Here is a 19,707-nt window from a genome sequence, read left to right as displayed (position 1 = left end):
GTTCTAAAATGATCCCCTTTGACTCCATGTCTCACATTTAGGTCATGCTGATGCAAGAGGTGAGCTCCCACAGCCTTGGTCAACTCTGCCTCTGTGTCTTTGCAGAGTACCCCCCTGCCCTGGCTGCTTTCACGGGCTGTCGTTGAGTGTCTGCAGCTTTTCCATATACACAGTGCAAGCTCTTGGTGGATCTACCATTCTGGAGTCTGGAGGATGACAACCCTCTTCCCGCAGTTCCACTAGGCAGTGCCCCAGTGGGGACTCTGTGTGGGGGTTCAAACCCCACACTTCCCTTCCACACTGCCCTAGCAAAGGTTTTCCATGAGGGCCCTGCCCCTGCAGCAAACTTCTGCCTGGACATCTAGGCATTTCCGTATATCCTGTGGAATCTAGACAGATGTTCCCAAACCTCAGTTCTTGACTTCTGTGCCCCCGCAGGCCCAACACCACATGTAAGCTGCCAAGGCTTTGGGCTTGCACCCTCTGAAGCAATGAGAGCTGTATATTGGCCCGTTTTAGCCACAGCGGGGATGGAGGGTACCAAGTCCAGAGACTGCACAAAGCAGCAAGGCCCTGGGCCCAGCCCACTTAGCCACTTTTTCCTCCTAAGCCTCCAGGCCTGTGATGGAAAGGGCTGCCATGAAGACCTTCGACATGCCCTGGAGACATTTTCCCCATTGTCTTGGTGATTTAACATTTGGCTCCTCAATAATTATGCAAATTTCTGCAGCTGGCTTGAATTTATCCCCAGAAAATGGGTTTTTCTTTTCTATTGCATTGTCAGGCTGCAATTTTTTCAAACTTTAATGCTCTGTCACCTCTTGAACGTTTTGCTACTTAGAAATTTCTTCCACTAGATACCCTAAATCATCTCTCTCAAGTTTAAAGTCCACATATTTCTAGGGCAGGGGCAAAATGCTGCCGGTCTCTTTGCTAAAGCATAGCAAGAGTCACCTTTACTCCAGTACCCAACAAGTTCCTTATCTCTATCTAAGACCATCTCTTCCTGGACTTCATTGTCTATATCACCATCAACATTTTGGTCAAAGCCATTCAAAAAGTCTCTAGGAAGTTACAAACTTTCCCACATTTTCCTGTCTTCTTCTGAGCCCTCCAAGCTGTTCCAACCTCTGTCTGTTAGCCAGTTCCAAAGTTGCTTCCACATTTTCGGGCAGTACCCTCCTCTCTGCAGTACCAATTTGCTGTATTAGTCCATTCTCACACTACTATAAAGAAATACCTAAGACTGGGTAATTTATAAAGAAAAGCGGTTTCATTGACTCACATGGCTGCGGAGGCCTCAGGAAACTTAGAATCATGGTAGAAAGCACCACTTCACAAGGCAGCAAGAGAGAGAATGAGTGCCAGCAGAGGAAATACCAGACATAAAACTGTCAGATCTCATGAGAACTCACTCACTATCGCGAGAACAGCATGGGGGAAACTGCCCCCATGATTCAGTTCCCACCAGGTCCCTCCCATGACACATGGGGATTATGGGGGTTACAGTTCAAGGTGAGATTTGGGTGGGGACACAGCCAAACCATATCAGCCATAGAGAGACAGTTCTAAGTGTCTTCAGTTCTTAGAGGCCATAACAAATATAGTAAGATAACATATCTCAAAATACAAAGGATCTAGTGTCCTTTCTTTAATGCCAAATTTTTCTTCTAAAAAATTTTATTGAGCATTTTCATATGCAGTAGGCTGTGTTAGGCACTATGGAACATATAAGTAATTCAGATTTCTTTCATGAATGTAAATAGAAATATACACAACCCTAAATATACGTACATGTCACACATACATACACACATACACTATTAGTTAAAGAAGTGTATCATTAGGATGCTTTGAGCTGGGGAAAAAAAAACAGAAAACCCCAATTGAAATAAACAGTAAAGAAATTTATTACCTCATATAACAAGAAGTTCAGAATTAGGGCAGTTAATAGGGCTTAAGCTTTATTTTTCTGCAATTCTTTTAGCCTAGCCCTCCTGTTGGCTTTGTCCTCAGACCAGCTGAGCACATGATTTACAAGAGGACTGAGGCAGTTCTGGACAACATGGGCATATGAGACAATATCCAGAGGCAGACAAAAGAGCTTTCTCTTTTGTGAACAGGTTTGGGATCTGTTAGCAAGGAGATAATGGGGAATGGATGCTATCAGGAGCCTCAGTCCAGTGGAGGAGAGAGTACATGACAGTATGGCAAACACAGTACTAAAGGATTTGCAGTCTATGTTGGTGGCAGCAGAAAGAAAGCCCTCCATTCTCTTCAGCTGGAGGGAAAGGGTAAGGGCTTGGTAGAGGCTGACCAGAGAAGACATCACTTGGGGAATACGTTGTAAGTTCAGTTTGGGCCATGTTGAGTGTGAGGTACTATAGGACCTCCAAATGGGGAAGTACAATAAATAGTTGGATATATACTGGCCTAAAGCTGAGAAGAAAAGTCTAAATAAAAAGATACAGAACATAGGTGGTGGTGAAGGCTCTGAGGATGGATGAGCTAATCTAGAGCAGGGAAAGAATAGGACCAAGAATGAGATCCTGAGGAACACTGACATTTAAGCATGGGTGGAATAGGAGTTGCTGACAGAGACAGAAAATAAAATGAAAATATTGTAATGCCATCTGTGTGTGGGATGGGTGTAAGCCAACTAGAACTAACATTTTGTGCTATTTATACATGTGATTTGGATAAGGGACTGCCTAGGAACCTTTCAATACCCATTCTTTGCTCAGGAGAAGGTACCCTTCCCCAAGAAACCAGTTGAATGATTTATTTTGTTGGGGGTATGACTGGACCTGAACAGTCCCCTAACCAAAGCAGAATTGGGGCATTAAAATTTCTATTAAAATGAATCAGGCCAGGTGCGTCGGCTCGTGCCTGTAATCCCAGCACCTTGGGAGGCCAAGGCAGGTGGATCACCTGAGGTCAGGAGTTCGAGAGCAGCCTGGCCAGCGTGGTGAAACCCTGTCTCTACGAAAATACAAAAATTAGCTGGACATGGTGGCAGTCACCTGTAATCCCAGCTACTCAGGAGGCTGAGTCAGGAGAATCGCTCGAACTCAGGAGGTAGAGGTTGCAGTGAGTGGTGATTGTGCCACTGTACTCCAGCCTGGGTTACAGAGTGAGACTTCATCTCAATCAGTCAATCGATGAATAAAATGAATCTCTCTTTTTTTGCAGGAGTGGTCACACGTTACTTGCCTTCTGGTTTTCCCGCCAAGAGGGAAAACTAAACCGACAGCAGACTATTGAACTGGGACATCACATCCTCAAAGCACACATTTTTAAGGTAATTAAAGCAGTTGGAACCTTTTTCCCCCATCTCTAGCAGACTTTTACACGCTACATGTAAGAAAATACTATTCAGTGAAGTCCCTGCCTTCTGAAGTTCTTTTTGCTGAGACTTGGTTCATTCATCTCCTAACACATATGGCCTTTTCCTCCCTAGGCCTTTAGGAAGAGAACTACATTGTATGTCTCCCACTGTAACCAATTGATAGGCTTTTCAGAAAATCTGTATGTATAATCATTGACAAGGCACATATACCCCTACAGATATGTGCTCCATACATGACCTATCATGTCCTGAGGACAGTCATATTCTAGCAATTAGTTGCCAGTTTTCACGATGTCTAAAAAATCACTGAGGTATCTTTCAATTTTTTAATAATTGTTTTAGTGAAGATAACATTCCTGGTGCTATAATTTTCAAACTCTCTGGAATCAACACTAACCTTCCTTGGAGCTACTTCCCCCAGTCTCTCTTCAAATTATATCCCAATTTTTCTCCCATTAGTTTGAAAACCTTTAAGGACTCTATAACACCAGCTTCTCTCTCTCAGCCTTCAAAAGGCTGAAATGGAGGACCAAAAGGAGGACATATAATTAATTTGTGTATGTATGCATTCATTTGTTTATTCGTCAATTCCTGAGGCATTAAACTAGGTACTAGGGATACAAAAACAAAAAAGATACAGTCCCTAATCTCAAGGAATTTGTAGTTCAGGTAACAGTTTTGGGTTAACCCACAAAAGCAGAGAAGGAAATTATTGTCCTAATTTTTCTGTCCCACAGTCTGAGAGTTCCAATCCCTACAGCCTTTTCAGAAGTCTTTTCCTGCCTCACAATAGAGAAATATGGGTATCTTAAACAGTTCTCTGGATCAGGATTCCTCTAAAGGATATTGTTTAAAAATGAAACCATTATCTTAAAAGAGAAAGATGGCATCAAGGACGACTCCAAGAGCCTAACAAATTCTTCCCAATATATAATAAACACACATCCAGAGCAGCCTAGTCATCAGATGGACAGAATTGAAACCCACAGTGACAAATTTTATTTGAATCTTACTTGTCCTGTCTAACAAATCACTATACCAAAAATGACCTTACTTAGTAGGAGCAGAGTGGAGCTAAAATAAAGCAAGGTATGTCATTACAGTTTCAGGCAGACTAAAAAGTAGCTAATAATTTCATAAACTCTTAAGAGCACTGTCCTGCTGTTAGATAGTAACTGAAAGATAGTACCTTAAGTATTCATCTTTTAGCATCACCATCTGCCTAGAATCAGATGCAAAGATGAAGCTAATGCCTGCCTTTGCTGCACCATAAAATAAATACCACATTCACAGAGAAGTAGCGTGAAGCTTCATTTGACCAAGTATTTTATCCCACACATGGAAACCTACATTGAAACATGCACTTCTGTCATTAGCACAGTTTTATCTCATATTGATGCAGACAGCATGGTTGCTGGAGATAAGACTGTCTCCATGTGTGATTCAAGCCATAAATACTCTAGTGTACAACATATGGTGATGACGTGACTGCAAGCTGAAGAATGAAGACTTGGACTGTGGTTTTCCTGGTGCTGCAGATTACAGGATCCTTTAAATGCAGAGTGTTCCCTGTTGATTGGCTTTAACTTCTCCCAAACTGCTAGAATTCTCAATCTGTACCAGCTGTAGGTCAAAGGCAAATATAGACTTTATGGTTATAAATAGTTCCACTTGAAACTTCTGTTCAGCAGTGACACACAATCCAATGTGTACTTTTTTCCAGTTAATTTTAAATTTCTGTGGTTTAAGCTTCATAAAGGCAATGTTTATAAATAACCTGCTTTAAAGAAGCTCATTGGATAAGCCCCCAAGGTTAGTTTTTTCCGTGATCTTAAGATACCTGAGCCACAGCTAAAGATTCCTTAGATTAGATTGCTCTTGTTTCTTCCTGCTTTCCCTGTTTTCTTAAAGTATTCAGAAATCTTGAGCAAGCTTATCACCAGCTGGTAAACAGTGTTGTAAGTTTAGATTCTAAGGAAGGGACTACACTACCATTTATTGCCGAAAAAAAGATTTCTTACCTGAGCAATAGTTGCAGACACTGAAGAGGCACTTTTTCAAGCTATTTGAACATAAAATTCTCTTTAAGAAACCATGAGCTTAGAATTTAATTATGCATTATTTTTGGCTACATCCTGTCTGGTAATGGGATCACACTTCTCTGCCTGTCATCTTTGTTGAGTTGAACCAAACTGAAGCTCTTTCCTCCTGTACTTCACATGAACAAAGGGTCAACTCCACTAACCAGAAGAAATCAAAAGTCTATGGTGTATGTCAAGCTAACATTCCAAATCCAAAGCTCTGTATTTCAGGCTTATTTCTTATGTATTTACCCCAGCCTCAGTGGGGTTCCCAGTGCTGTTTTGTGGTCCATTTACTGGACCATTTAGATGACATTCATTTACCAAGGTCCATTCTTACTCAGCTTCTTTTCCCATTTCTTTTTCCTCTAGCTCTTAATAAAGCCAACTAATGCAACAAACAGCCTAACTTGTGAGTCACTGAAAAAGATCAGAGCTACCAAGTGTGACTTCCTTTAACTATTTTCCTCCCCTCACCAGCAAATCAATCTATATCATTATCAATTCTTGCTTCCTTTTTTCTTGTGTTAGAGGAAAAGATGTTCCTATTCCTCTTTAATTGTATTATGAAATATAGGAAAGCACAGATAATTGAATATAATCAAATATTATCTACAAGATTTAATAAACATTAACATTTTTCCATGTTTGCTTCAAATCTTTTTATTTTTAAGAAACAAATGTAACAAATAGATAACACTTTTGTGTTTCTCTCTAACACCATTTATCTCTGGCCCCTAGAGATAACTCCTATTCTAAATGTTAGGATTTAGCACATGCTAACACCCCTAACATGTTCTTCTCATCTATATTTTATACTTTTCCAACATAGATTCATATTCATAAACAATATATACAACTATTTTGCGTTTTTTTAATACTATAAGATTCTGTAACTTTTTTCTTTTTCACTCAACGTTGTGTCTTTGAGATTTCTCTATAGATGTAGGTCGGTGGTTTTCAACTCTAGCTGTACATTAGATTCTCTTGCAGAGTTTTTTTTTTTAAATACGCACACATTCCTGAGGCTTACTCCCAGAGATTATGAGTCATTGTCCTGGAGTAGAACCTAGACTTCATTTTTAAAATAGATTTTATTTTTTAGACCAATTTTAGGTTTACATAAAAATTGAACACAAAGTACAGAGTTCCCACATACTCCCCCAACCACAGTTTCCCTATTATTAACATCTTGTACTGATGTGATACATGTTACAGTTGAGGAACCAATAGTGATACATTATTATTAGCTGCAGTCCATCCTTTACCTTAGGGTCCATTCTATGTGTTGTACAGCTCTATAGATTTTGCCAAATGGGTAATGTCATGTATCCACCATTAAATATCGTACAGCATAGTTTGATTGCACTAAAATTCCTTTATCCTCCACCTATTTATTCCTCTCCTCTTAGCCTCCTCAACCCCTGGCAACCACTGATCTTTTTACTGTTTCTATAGTTTAGCCTTTCCCAGAATGTCATATAGTTGGACTCACACAACATGTAGAATGTTCAGACTGGCTTCATTCACTTAACAATATGCATTTAAGATTCCTATGTGTTTTTTTTTGGCTTGATATCACATTTCTTTTTATTGCTGAATAATATTTCACTATATGGGTTCACTACATTTTATTTAGCCATTCATCTATTAAAGGACATCTTGGTTGCTTCCAATTTTGGCAATTATGAATAAAGCTTCTATAAACACTAAGATACCAGTTTTTATGCAAACATAATTTTCAATGCATTCGAGTAAATCCCTTAGTAGTACAATTACCAGATTGTATGGTAAGACTGTGTTTAGCCTATAAGACACTGCCAAACTGTTTTCCAGAGTGGCTGTGCCATTTTGCATTTCCACCAGCAATGACTGAGCACTAGTATTTTTGAGAAGCTCCCCAGGTAATTCGAATGAGCAGCCCAGCTAGTTGAGAAACCACTATTCCTTTCTTTTCCTTTTTGAAAAAAAATCACTATTGATGGCAATATAGCAAGCATGGTAGTTAAGAGATGAGACTCCAAAGCAGACTGATTTAAAACCCTGTCTCTCTTACTTCCTGACTGTATGACCTTAAGCAAGTTGTTTAACTTTATTTTTTTATTTTTTTTGGAGACAAGGTCTTACTCTGTCACCCAGGCTGGGAGTATAGTGGCACAATTACAGCTCACTGCAGCCTTGAACTCCTGGGCTCAAACAGTCTTCCAACCTCAGCCTCCCAAGTAGCTAGGACTACAGGCAAATACCACTACACCTGGCTAATTATTTTTATATTTTGTAGAGATGGGGGTCTCACCATGTTGCCCAGGCTAGTCTTGAACTGCTAGTCTTATGCAGTCCTCCCTCCGTGGCCTCCCAAAGTGCTATGATTACCACCACTAATCTAATCTTTAAAATGGGAATAATATTAGCACTTACGTGGTAGTTGTGAGGATTTAATTCATTAACATATATAATGCTCAGAAGAGGGGCTAAGATCTCTAAGAGCTATACATATATTTGGGGTTAAGAGTCATCAAAATGTAAGTGACTCTTACCTACATTTAATAGTTACATATATAAATGTTGTATATATTAACAATTATAGTAGAAGCCCCTTTATATCTCTCCCTTAACCTCATTCTCCTCCCTTCCCAGAGATAACCCTTATCCTAAAGTTAGCATACATATGTCAACAGAAATATAACTATTACAGGTCATAGACACAATTTTACTTTAAATTTAATAGTTGGAAAAAAGCATATAATGCTTAGTTGAATTCATAAGAGTAACATCTTAGGAGTAGAGGAAATTGTCTGAGATTAAAAAGGACAATTTTTGAGAAGAGGGCCAAGGATGGAAAATGGTATGTAATTAAAGGCAAAGGGAGAAAGCAGCAATCAGCTGTTTTGTCTATTTCCATCTATTGTAGTTGCTACTGTTTCAGCTAAGAATTCAGAAGTGAGGTCCTGAATCGGGTGCCAATTACTTTTCCTTTTTTTTAGTTGGTATAATGGAAGGAACATGAACTTTAGAGTAAAAACAGATTTGGCCTCTAATTCCAGCTCCAGTAGTTGTGTGGCTTTAAGCAAATTAACCTTCTCTAGATTGTTTCCTCCTATATAAAAATAGTGATAAATTCTACCTCCTAGGGCTGTTGTGGAGATTGGATTTCATTAGAGAAGCTAAATAAGGAAAGTCCTAGCACAAAACTTGACACACTGTAGATCTGAATAACTGTCAGGTTTCCTGCCTTTTTTTCCTTCAATCATACAATATAAGACATGTCTTCCATTGCTGAAAGTTTCCTCTGTTAGACTATGGGTGTTTCTTAATGCTGATTTTTCTCTCTGAATTAGTTAATATAGTTTATTGTTCCTCAAAAGGTCTTGCAGCCCACACGTATTATAAATTAGGAGACTGAGGCCCAAATGGAGAGTCAGAACTAAGTTTCCTGGTCTTCCAGGATCTACAGTGGAGGTACACTCAAGAACCTAACTTGTCTGGACACCAACCCTGAGTAACATTTAGAATTCTTCCTAACAGATCTGGAACTATTCTAATTCATATGTCAAAACAATAATCAGAACTACTTAGCAATGTGTCTGCTTCAGTTCTGTTTACATGTAAACTGCTTAGCCAAATGAGAGTTTGTAAAATTAAAAGAGCTTCTGAAGTGATAATGAGCAATCAGAAGCTGCCCTTACCCACCTTTCCTACTGTTTTCTGTTTACCCAGCTCTAGGTGCCTACATGGTACAATAGTAGGCAGATTCAGAACGAAACCCAGGCTCCTCAAGGCCAGAGAGAATATGGACCGTGTAGAAATTAGGTGGCCATTTTTAAATAATCAAGGAGGATGAAGAAGGAAATCATCTTGTGGTGTGACAGTTAAACTGGTTTCCGTTTCAGCCTCCCAGCATGGGATTGTGTTTCTGGGCACCCAGAGGTCTATTCTGCTAGGATTTGGCCCAGCTTTTTGGCTCATGCTCTTGTCCATCATTTATAATTAGGATAGAATGGAACGAGAGGATGCATAGAAATAATTAACACCATCCTTCCTCATTTTATCAGGCTGTGGATTTTATGTTGAGATTTTATCAGCCACTTTGATAAAGCCATGTCAAAATGTTACAAAATATAAATATATCAACTTAATGAGGCATATTCTATATACATATATATATATATATATGCATAGGTGTATAAAGATACATATACATGGATGATTATTAAAAGTTATAATAGTGAGGGAGAAAAAAGCCTGGAACTACCTAATAAGAAAGTGTTTTAAAGCCAGTAACAGTATATGTACCTTATGTGAATCCCAATTCAAACGGAAAAAAATTTAGTTCCTTTTTTGAGCAAATCACGGCAATTTGAACACTCTTGGGATATTTCATATTATAGAATCCTTCTTAGTTTTAGATATGTTTTAAAGAGTTCATATCTGTTTAGAGGCTGTTACTAAAATAATTAAATATTAACTGATAAAATACCCAGGATTTTTCAAAATAACACCATCAAGGGAAGGGAGGTATGTGCAGGAGTGTAAATAATACAAGGTTGGTCATGAGTCGAAAATTACTGAAGTGAGGTGATGGGTACATGAGAGCTTTATTATACTATTCCCCTCTACTTTTGTAAGTAGGTTTGAAATTTTCCTTAATAAAAAACGTTTAATAAATTTTACATAGTTTATATGCACTTGTGTTTTCCATATATATATATATAGTCTTAAGTAATAAACACTAATATATTAATAGGAGCCACCTCTTAGGATTGAGATGGGTGATTGAAGCTACTTTTATTTTTAATACCATATTACTTTATTTGATTTTTATAACATTTGTATTATTTTTATAATTTTAAAACTTAAATGTAAAAGTCTTTTTTTCTTCTGTTTTTTGGTTGTTATTTTTCGTTTTTTGTTTTTTTTCTTTGAGACAAGGCCTCACTGTGTGGCCCAGGCTGGAATGCAGTATCACAGTCACTGCTCACCACAGCCTCAACCTCTCACGCAAAGGCAATCCTCCCACATCAGCCTCCCAAGTAGCTAGGACCACAGGCATGCACCAGCACACCTGACTAATATTTTAATTTTTTGTAGAGATGTAGTCTCCCTACACTTCCCTGGTCTTGAGCTCCTGGGCCCAAGCAATCATCCCACCACCACCTCCCAAAGTGCTGGGATTACAGACATGTACCACTGCACCTGGATGAAAATAAAATTTTTAATAGGAAAGTTTAATGACTTAATTTTTGGTTGCATCAAAATATCCCTACAGGAAGAAAAAAAAAGTGCCTGGGTCAGAAAAGCCTTTTAAAAATGTTCATGTGTCTAGCCTTCCCACAGCATTATTCACCTTTCAGCCTTTCTTCTAGTGTGAGAATTCCCTCTACAGGAAGTTTTTTCCTAACCCACTTTAGAGACCCTGAACCTTCTATGGGAAGGCATTGACCACCATGACTAGAGGTCTTGTTAGATGAATTTATAACCCATAAGTAACTTACATATTCCTCCTTTGTAGATGCCCCTTCCCTAGTCTGCCAGATAAACACACCTTGCTGATTTTGGATACATGTAGGTATTCTAGGCAAGAACATTCTGCATTTCAAGGACAAAGAAGGCAGAAGTAGCTTAAGTTTTTAAAAGAAATACCTCCCTATATCTCTTATTACAACCCAGATTTCATTGTTAATATCTTCCTGCCCTCAGGATTTCCTTCTTTAACTGATTTGATCCAGATATTAGCAGAAGAGTAAGATGATTGTCAGAGAGTGTCCAACAATTAGAAGATCTGAAGAACAAATTATTCTAACTTCCTTCTGGAGAAGCCCATGTGATATGGATAAACTTTAGTACATGTCGTGGGACCTGTGCCAGTGATACTAGGAGAAAATTTGTTGTGGATGGCAGTCAAGCCTGTATTGCTGTTTTTTCCTGAAGATAAACATATGTAATCATTTTGGGGTATCTTAGTTAAGGTGAAGAACACTAGCTGCTGTGACAACCTGCAAAATCTCAATGACTTAACAAATACTTCTTTCTCCTTACATCGCAGAACAGTGCAGATCTCTGGGCAGGCTCCTTCCATGTAGTAGTTTTAAAAATCACCTTGGGCCGGCCGGGCATGGTGGCTCACTCCTATAATCCCAGCACTTTGGGAGACAGAGGCAGGTGGATCACCTGAGGTTGGAAGTTCAAGACCAGCCTGACCAACATGGAGAAACCCTGTCTCTATAAAAACAATTAATAAATAAAATCAAATCACCTTGGGCCTCAGAATTCTCCACTGGATCTTCTACATCTGGCCTGCAATCAAAAGGAACAATAGAAGGTGTGGAGAAATACACAGGAAGTTTTGGAGCCAAGCCTGGACATGACATAGTACTTAGGCCCTAATTTTATTCACCAGAATTCAGTCACATGGCCTCCCTAACTGTAAAGGAGGCTGGGAAATAGAGTTTTTCCAAATGTTCAGGAAGAAAATGAAATGGAAATCAGTGATCACATTGCATTATTTCTGTCACAGTGTGCAATTTAGTAACTTGAATTTAAGAGATTTATTGAAGAAGGCTAATAAAAAAGATATGGAAAAATAAATTCTATCCAGATATAACAGAAAAGAGAAGTGTTAAGTAGATGCGTTGCTAAGGATTGCAGAGATAGAGACCATTTAAGTCAGCTTGTTCCTGCAGGACTGATCTTTGTCCCCCAACCTAGACTTTGCTTGGCATGAACGTTGTTAGGGTGAGACTCTACTCTCATTCATTAGTACCAAAAACAAAGAGGCCACTAATTTACCACTGATGCTACTTTTTTTTTTTTTTTTTGCTGGGCTAATAATTTAATTGTCTGTATTTCTTATTCAGGGTTTGAGTAAAAAAGTTGGTGTATCATCCTCCATCCTCCAAGGTCTCTGGATCTCCTATAGCACAGAAGGTCTTTCCATGGCACTGGCATCTTTACGAAATCTCTATACTCCAAATATAAAGGTACATGTGTAAAGAAATTATAAATATGATGAAGAATTAACTGTGAAAAAATAAAACTAGAAGGACAGTAAGTAGCTATGTAGTTGATTTTGGATTTGCCTTAGACTCTCTCTCATTATTAGCCTTTTATTGATAATATATTTTAAATTGTTAAATTTTATTCTATAAATTAGAGACTAGCTCCATTGTCCTCTTACCTTCTATAAGCTGACTCTGACATATGGGATCAGCTCCTGCTGGTTCCAGAGAGTAAACTGATCTCAGGTAGCCTTGGTCTTGGTAGGAGCTTTTCTGACCAAGAGCTCACTTCGTAGAGACTATGTTCAGCACTGCAGTATGGGAGGCAATTGCTCTAGCTACTATACTGTGTATGTAAAGGAGATATTTTACATTATCTACCAAAGGAAAAGAAAAAGGAACAAATGAGATTATAAAATAAAGCAATTACTAAATGCTACTAGACACTGTTGTAGAATCTTAGATGGTTTAATAAAAGGTGACTGAAAGGATGTGACTCCTGTTTGTCTAATTATTAGTTCTATTTATTTATTTCTAGGTCAGCCGACTGCTGATTTTGGGAGGTGCCAATATTAATTACCGGACAGAGGTTTTAAATAATGCTCCAATTCTATGTGTTCAGTCCCATCTTGGTTACACAGAAATGGTAGCCCTGCTACTGGAGTTCGGGGCCAACGTCGATGCCTCTTCTGAAAGTGGCCTGACTCCGCTGGGATATGCTGCAGCAGCAGGGTACCTGAGCATTGTGGTGCTGCTGTGCAAGAAACGGGCCAAGGTACTCTGCTTTTCTTCCCTTTTTCTTTCTTTGCAGTGCATCATCTTTCCTTTCTCCATGTTACCTCATGAGTCTGGGGAGAGTATATCCAACCTTGATGGAGAGCAGATAGAGAGAGTGCTGGCTCTGCATATGTGCAGGGCCACTGCCATGCATCCTGCAGGAGCACACAGTTCTAAAACCTTTAAGAGGTACTTGGGAAACTGCATTTATCAGTATCCACAAGAAGTTCCTACCTAACAACCCAGAAATGTTCTTCTGAGCTCAGAAGAAGCCTCTTTTTAACAAAGAGAGGAAAGAGAAGTGAGGCAGTAAGGAGACTGCAATGGCAGATCTGGACTAAATGACACCTGCAGACTGTGTAGAGAAGAAAACTTAGCCATGGAGATGAGAACAGGACCAGACATCCTCATCCTGTCCTTGCAGACCACCACTCTAGAGATATGGGGAGGAGATGATTCTCCCTGTTTATACTCAGACTGACCAAGGGCACCTCAGAGTGCTTCTGTTAGTGCTGTTCAGTTCTCTGAAAACATTTCCAAAATATATTTGCTTTATGTATAAAAAGAACTCAATTTCACAATATTAGTGAAAAGAAAAATGCTGGTCTCACAAATGTAGGCCTGTGGGAAAAAAGTTTTGGCCTCGTAGTATTTGTTTCAGTCCTGAAAACAAACTGAGGATGTTAGTGGTTTCACAGTGAAATGTAAGTCATACGTATGACTTCATTCTGAGGTGTCCAGTGCTGTTACCAGGGAATAAAGTGGGCCGCCTCCTACTCCTTTGGGAACTGAGACGTAGACCTCTCAGTGACATCCTGGAGCCTTAGAAGTTTACTGTAGCACAGTGATTGTCAACCTGTAACATCCCATTCATTTGAATGGACCTCTCTAGAAACAATAATAACCAGGCCTCATTACTATTTTCGTTTTAGAGACAAAGTCTTGCTCTCTTGCCTGGGCCAGAGTGCAGTGGCATGATCATAGCTCACTGCAGTCTTCAGCCTCCCTAGTAGCCAGGAGTATAGGTACACGCCACCACACTCAGCTGAATTTTTTTCCTATTTTGTAGAGACAGGATCTTGCTCTATTGCGCCGAGGTTTGCTAAAACTCCTTGGCTCAAGAGATCCTCCCACTGTGGCCTCCCAAAGTGCTAGGATTACAAGTGTGAACCACGGTACCTGGCCCTTCTTACTGTTGCTGTCACTTCATATTCGGATCTCAGCTGGGTCTTCCCTGCTGCTCAGCCCTTAAACTGCCAAGCCATCCTTTTCTTCATCTTTCATTGTTTTCCCCAGAGCAGATATGTAAATCATATGCACTTCTTTCAAGATCCTATCATGCCTCTTGTGCTCTTCATCACTGTGACCAAGCTCATCTTGAGATGCCTGTATCTCAAAACTCTATCAGTTCTTACCTCCACTCACCTCTGCTTTGCCTTAGAGAAAGAAGTACTTACCTTCCTTTCCAAAGCAATTGTCTCCACCTCTACACTCTTAACCCACTGTGTTGCTCATTCTCTCACATGTTATTTCATTCTTTTTCTAAATTCACACTACCTTTTTTCTGTTTCTACAAACTTATGAATGTAGAAACCTACCTAACCTAAAAAAGAAATTTTCTTCTCCCTTGCTAACCAGAAGCAGCATCCCATCTCCTCCCTTTCACATCTACCAAACCTGTCCTAAGAGTCCTCTATAATGGCTACATTCACCTCCTTATTACTCCTTAACCACTTGCATTCTGGCTTCTATGAATGAGAAAGAAGGCAGGTCATTAAAATGGTAAGCTTTAGGATCAAACACAACCAGGTCAAATCCTGTGTCCATACTTAATTCATATGAGGGCTTGAACAAGTCACTTAACCTCTCTCAATCTCACTTTTCGTCTGTAAAAAGGGTATTAGATGAGTCAGTGTAAGGATTAAAAGAGATAAAGCCTTTTTAAAAGAGGTGAAGTCTCTTTTAATCTTATACAGTGCCTAATAAATAGTATCCGTAAAAAAGAAAATAGCCCAACCTCCCTATATTCTATCAAGCTACTCTTTTGTAAGTCACTAATGACTGCCAGTCACCAAATAAAGCAGCTTTGTCTCATTCCTCACCTCTCTGAGCCCCTTCATAGTATTGGCAACAGTAAAAAAAAAAAATTTTCTTCTTTTTGAGACAGCCTGGCTCTTGTCACCCAGACTGGAGTGCAGTGGCACATTCTCAGTTCACTGCAGCCTCCACATTCCGGGTTCAAACAATTCTCCTGCCTCAGCCTCCCAAGTAGGTGGGATTACACATGCCAACCATCACACCCAGCTAATTTTTGTATTTTTAGTAGAGATGGGGCTTCACCATGTTGGTCAGGCTGGTCTTGAACTCCTGACCTCAGGTGATCTGCCCGCCTCAGCCTCCCAAAGTGCTGGAATTACAGGTGTGAGCCACTGCGCCTGGCCAATAGTAAACTGTTAATATCATTCCCCACTTCTCTGGCTGCTCCTCTCTTTTTCTAATATAACTGTTCACTAAGATTTTGTTCCTGGTCTTTTTTCCATCCTCATACTCTGCCGTGGCTTCAGCATTAAAGTCATAGGCTTTGGCATCAAACCCGATTTGGTTCTAGTTCTCCTGACTACATTTTGGTGACTCTTTACCCCCAAATTGCTAATTCCTGAAAATGTTTTTGAGCTCTAGTTTCACATTTGTAAATGCTTCCTTGGCAGACATGCCCAGATCCCTGACTAGTTCTTCAGATCCAGCTTTCTAAAATCACTCATCTTTACTCTCCTCTTTCTGGCTTTTCAAAATCTGCTAATGTAACCTCCTTTTTTCTCAGAACTAGGGAATCATTGACATTTTTCTCTCATTTTCCCATTCCAAATTCATTTAGTAGCCAACCCTTTTCAATCTTATCCTCAAAATAGCTTGAGAAGCTATTCATTTATCTCTACCCCAACTGCCACCATCCTCCTGAATTATTCTTGGAGTCTTCCTGTGTAACAAACCCCTTTTTCACATTCTCATCTCATCTGTTACATACCATGACTTTAGCTTTTGTAAACCTTTTATTTTGAAATAATTTTAGACTTCCAAAGATACTGCAAAAATAGTGCAGAGACCCAACACAGAAATTATACATGTTTGAGATGATAAGCATGCTAATTACTCTAATTTGATTACACATTGCATACATGTATCAAAATATCACACTGTACCCCATAAATATGTACAATTATTACATGTCAACTAAATGAGAGCAAATAAAATAGTTCTCTTGTAGGCAAAAAAAAAAACACAAAAATGCATAGAGTTTCCGTATATCTTTCACTCAGTTTCTCCTAATGTTAACAGCCTAAGTAATCGTAGTCTAATTATCAAAACCAGGAAATTAATTTGGTGATAATACTATTAACTAATCTACAGACCTTACTGAAATTTGTCCAACTGTCCCACTGATATCCTTTTTGCATTACAGAATCCAAGCTGGGATCCCACATTACATGCAGTGTTATGTCTCCTTAGTCTCCTCCAATCTGTGAGGGTTTCTCAGTCTTTCTTCATCTTTTATGAGCTTGACAGTTTTAAAGAATACCAACCAGTTTTTCTGTAGAATGTTTTTCAATTTTAGTTTGTTTATGATTTTCTCATGAGATTGAGTGTATATATTTTTGGCAAGAATACCACATAAGCAATGCTGTACCCTTATGAAAATGCAGCACTTGAGGTACCTGCTATTGACATGTCTTATTACAGGTGGTGTCAACCTCAATCACTTGGCTAAGGTAGTGTCTTCCAGGTTTCTCAACTCTGAAGTTACTGTTTTTCCTTTTGTAATTAAAAAATATCTTTTAGGGATATGCTCTGAGACTAGGAAGATAGATATCCTAGTATTCATCAGACTTTTGTCCACTAATATTAGGATCCATCAGTGATTCTTGCTGCAGTAATTATTATCTTTTATTGAGAGGAGTTTCACTCTTGTTGCCCAGGCTGGTGTGCAATGTCGCGATCTCAGCTCACTGCAACCTCCGCCTCCCAGGTTCAAGCGGTTCTTCTGCCTCATCCTCCGGAGTAGTTGGAATTACAGGCACCCACCACCACATCCAGCTGATTTTTGTATTTTTTAGTAGAAATGGGTTTCACCATGTTGGCCAGGTTGGTCTCAAACTCCTGACCTCAGGTGATCTGGATACATACCTCAGCCTCCCAAAGTGCTGGGATTACAGGCATGAGCCACCACGCCCAGCCACTGCAATAATTATTGCTTTGATGTTTGCCTAACAGTGATTTTCTACTTCCATCATTCCCTCAACATTTACTAATTGACATTTTACTGTAAGGAAAAGTGATCCCTTCTCCCCCATGTATTTATTCAAGTATTTATTTATATTACTATGAAGTCGTGGATATTTATTCTATAGTCTGAAATCCATTACCATTATTATTCATTTCATTGTTCACGTTGCCCCAGATGTTTTGACCATTGGGAACTCCTTCAAATTGATTCCTGTGTCCTTTCAACTTCCCTCTATTATTTTTTGAGCACTTTCTGACTTTCTGACACCACAAGATGTTCTAATCTCATCTGTTATCCCAGTCCCGGAATCAACCATTTCTCCAAGGAGCCATGGTTTCTTTTATCCATTCCCTTAGATTTTGAAAATACAGTTCTGAACATGAAAACACTCAATGACTCCACTACCTACTGGTTAAAATTCAGACCACTTAGCCTGGAATTCAAAAATATCCACGCTCTGTCCCAAAAGACCTTTTCAACCTTAGAGTTTAAACTTCCCTTTCATGTGTCCTACCCTTACAAAAACTAGAATACACAAATCATTTTCCATCTCAGCCAGTCAAGATACACCTTTCTATCTGAAGCTGTTTCTGATTCTAGCCAGGAATTAATTTTCCCTTCCTCTGAAATATTATTTCACTTTTACTTTTCTTTAAATGTATTGTATACTCCTTTGTTGGGCAGGCTCTTGTCACATTGGTCACAGCTCCCTACCTTGTTGGAGAGTCCTTGAGAGCAGAACCTGTATATTACTGTCTTATTCACCTAAATGGTACTTTGCACATAGTCTGTATTCAGTAAATATTCACTATGTAGATGGCTGGGTGGAACTGAAGTCAGTGGGAAAGCCAGAAACAGAACTTACATTTTCAACTGATCTAACTACCACAGGACAAGTACTACCTGCCTACCAGAAAAGGCTACTCATCTCATGAAAGGCTACTCATCTATTGAAATGAAGGCCCTTCTGGTAAATCGATCTTGATCAGAGTCTTCTTTCAGCCTAAACTTGTAACGAACACTGAAATTATAAAGACTGCTGTTGGTGCTTAGTCTAGCAATAAGCCAAAAGTGCCTCTTTAAGGAAGATCTTTAAGATTCTTCCTTCCTGCTGGAAGAGAGAAGCAGACTTTGCCAAAGCTTGGTGGTCAGACAATTCATGATATGAGATGTTTTGCTTCTTTGGAAGAACAAAAATTGTAGCTTCATAATGTTTTTCTTCCCTTTGGTGATTTCAAAGATAATTTTTTTTTATGCCAGCAGAGCTACAAGTTTCTCAAATCTTGGTCTAAAAAGAACTATTTGAGGAGACAAAGGATTTACCTCAGGAAGACAAAGTTCAAGCTGAGAGTTCTGGTTTTTGTTTTTCTTTGAATGCGAAACAAAAGTTTGATCTTTTTTGAGGAAAAGAAGTTCTTCCCGGCCGGGCACGGTGGCTCACGCCTGTAATCCCAGCACTTTGGGAGGCCGAGGCGGGTGGATCACGAGGTCAAGAGATCGAGACCATCCTGGTCAACATGGTGAAACCCTGTCTCTACTGAAAATACAAAAAATTAGCTGGGCATGGTAGTGCGTGCCTGTAATCCCAGCTACTCAGGAGGCTGAGGCAGGAGAATTGCCTGAACCCAGGAGGCGGAGGTTGCAGTGAGCCGAGATTGCGCCGTTGCACTCCAGCCTGGGTAACAAGAGCGAAATCTGTCTCAAAAAAAAAAAAAGAAGTTGTTCTTCCCAGAGGGACATTTAGCATAGTTGTAGCTCAGTAATGATCTAGGTTGAGCAGTCTCCTGAATTTGCTCAGAGAGTGGTTCCAATAGTGGAAATGATGATTCTTAGTAGTCTACATTTGTGCAATGGGTGGATGTATCTAGATTGCGAATTCAGCCACAAGTCTGTGTTCACACAGATTTCCTGTCCTCTCCTCCTAGGTGGATCATTTGGATAAGAACGGGCAATGTGCTTTGGTTCATGCTGCACTCCGAGGTCATCTGGAGGTTGTCAAGTTTTTGATTCAGTGTGACTGGACAATGGCCGGCCAGCAGCAAGGAGTGTTTAAGAAGAGCCATGCCATCCAACAGGCCCTCATTGCTGCAGCCAGCATGGGTTACACTGAGGTAAGAAGTAGGCAATAGGGCTGTTTCTCCAAGCTATGTTTTGAAGGACCTAGGAAACCAGGAGAAAAGACTGCGTGAAGACAGAATCACTAGCCAAATTAATGTAAATTCA

The 19,707-nt window shown here is 39.5% G+C and overlaps 1 protein-coding gene across 13 annotated transcripts in view; it reads left to right on the top strand.

Moving 5' to 3' along the window:
• TANC2 (tetratricopeptide repeat, ankyrin repeat and coiled-coil containing 2) overlaps positions 1–19,707 on the top strand; it is a 446,013-nt gene that overhangs the window by 394,629 nt on the left and 31,677 nt on the right. For all 13 annotated transcript variants that reach the window (XM_064369387.1, XM_064369386.1, XM_064369385.1 and 10 more), the window contains 4 exons: positions 3,193–3,301; positions 12,285–12,407; positions 12,964–13,200; positions 19,410–19,595. In XM_064369387.1, coding sequence (XP_064225457.1) covers positions 3,193–3,301; positions 12,285–12,407; positions 12,964–13,200; positions 19,410–19,595 — 655 coding nt within the window. The remainder of the gene's footprint in view (positions 1–3,192; positions 3,302–12,284; positions 12,408–12,963; positions 13,201–19,409; positions 19,596–19,707) is intronic.

This window comes from Aotus nancymaae, unplaced genomic scaffold (assembly GCF_030222135.1).
Source record: "Aotus nancymaae isolate 86718 unplaced genomic scaffold, 86718_ANA_hifiasm-v0.15.2.pri h1tg000089l, whole genome shotgun sequence".
Taxonomy (NCBI): domain Eukaryota; kingdom Metazoa; phylum Chordata; class Mammalia; order Primates; family Aotidae; genus Aotus; species Aotus nancymaae.
This window is presented reverse-complemented; position numbering and strand designations above follow the sequence as displayed.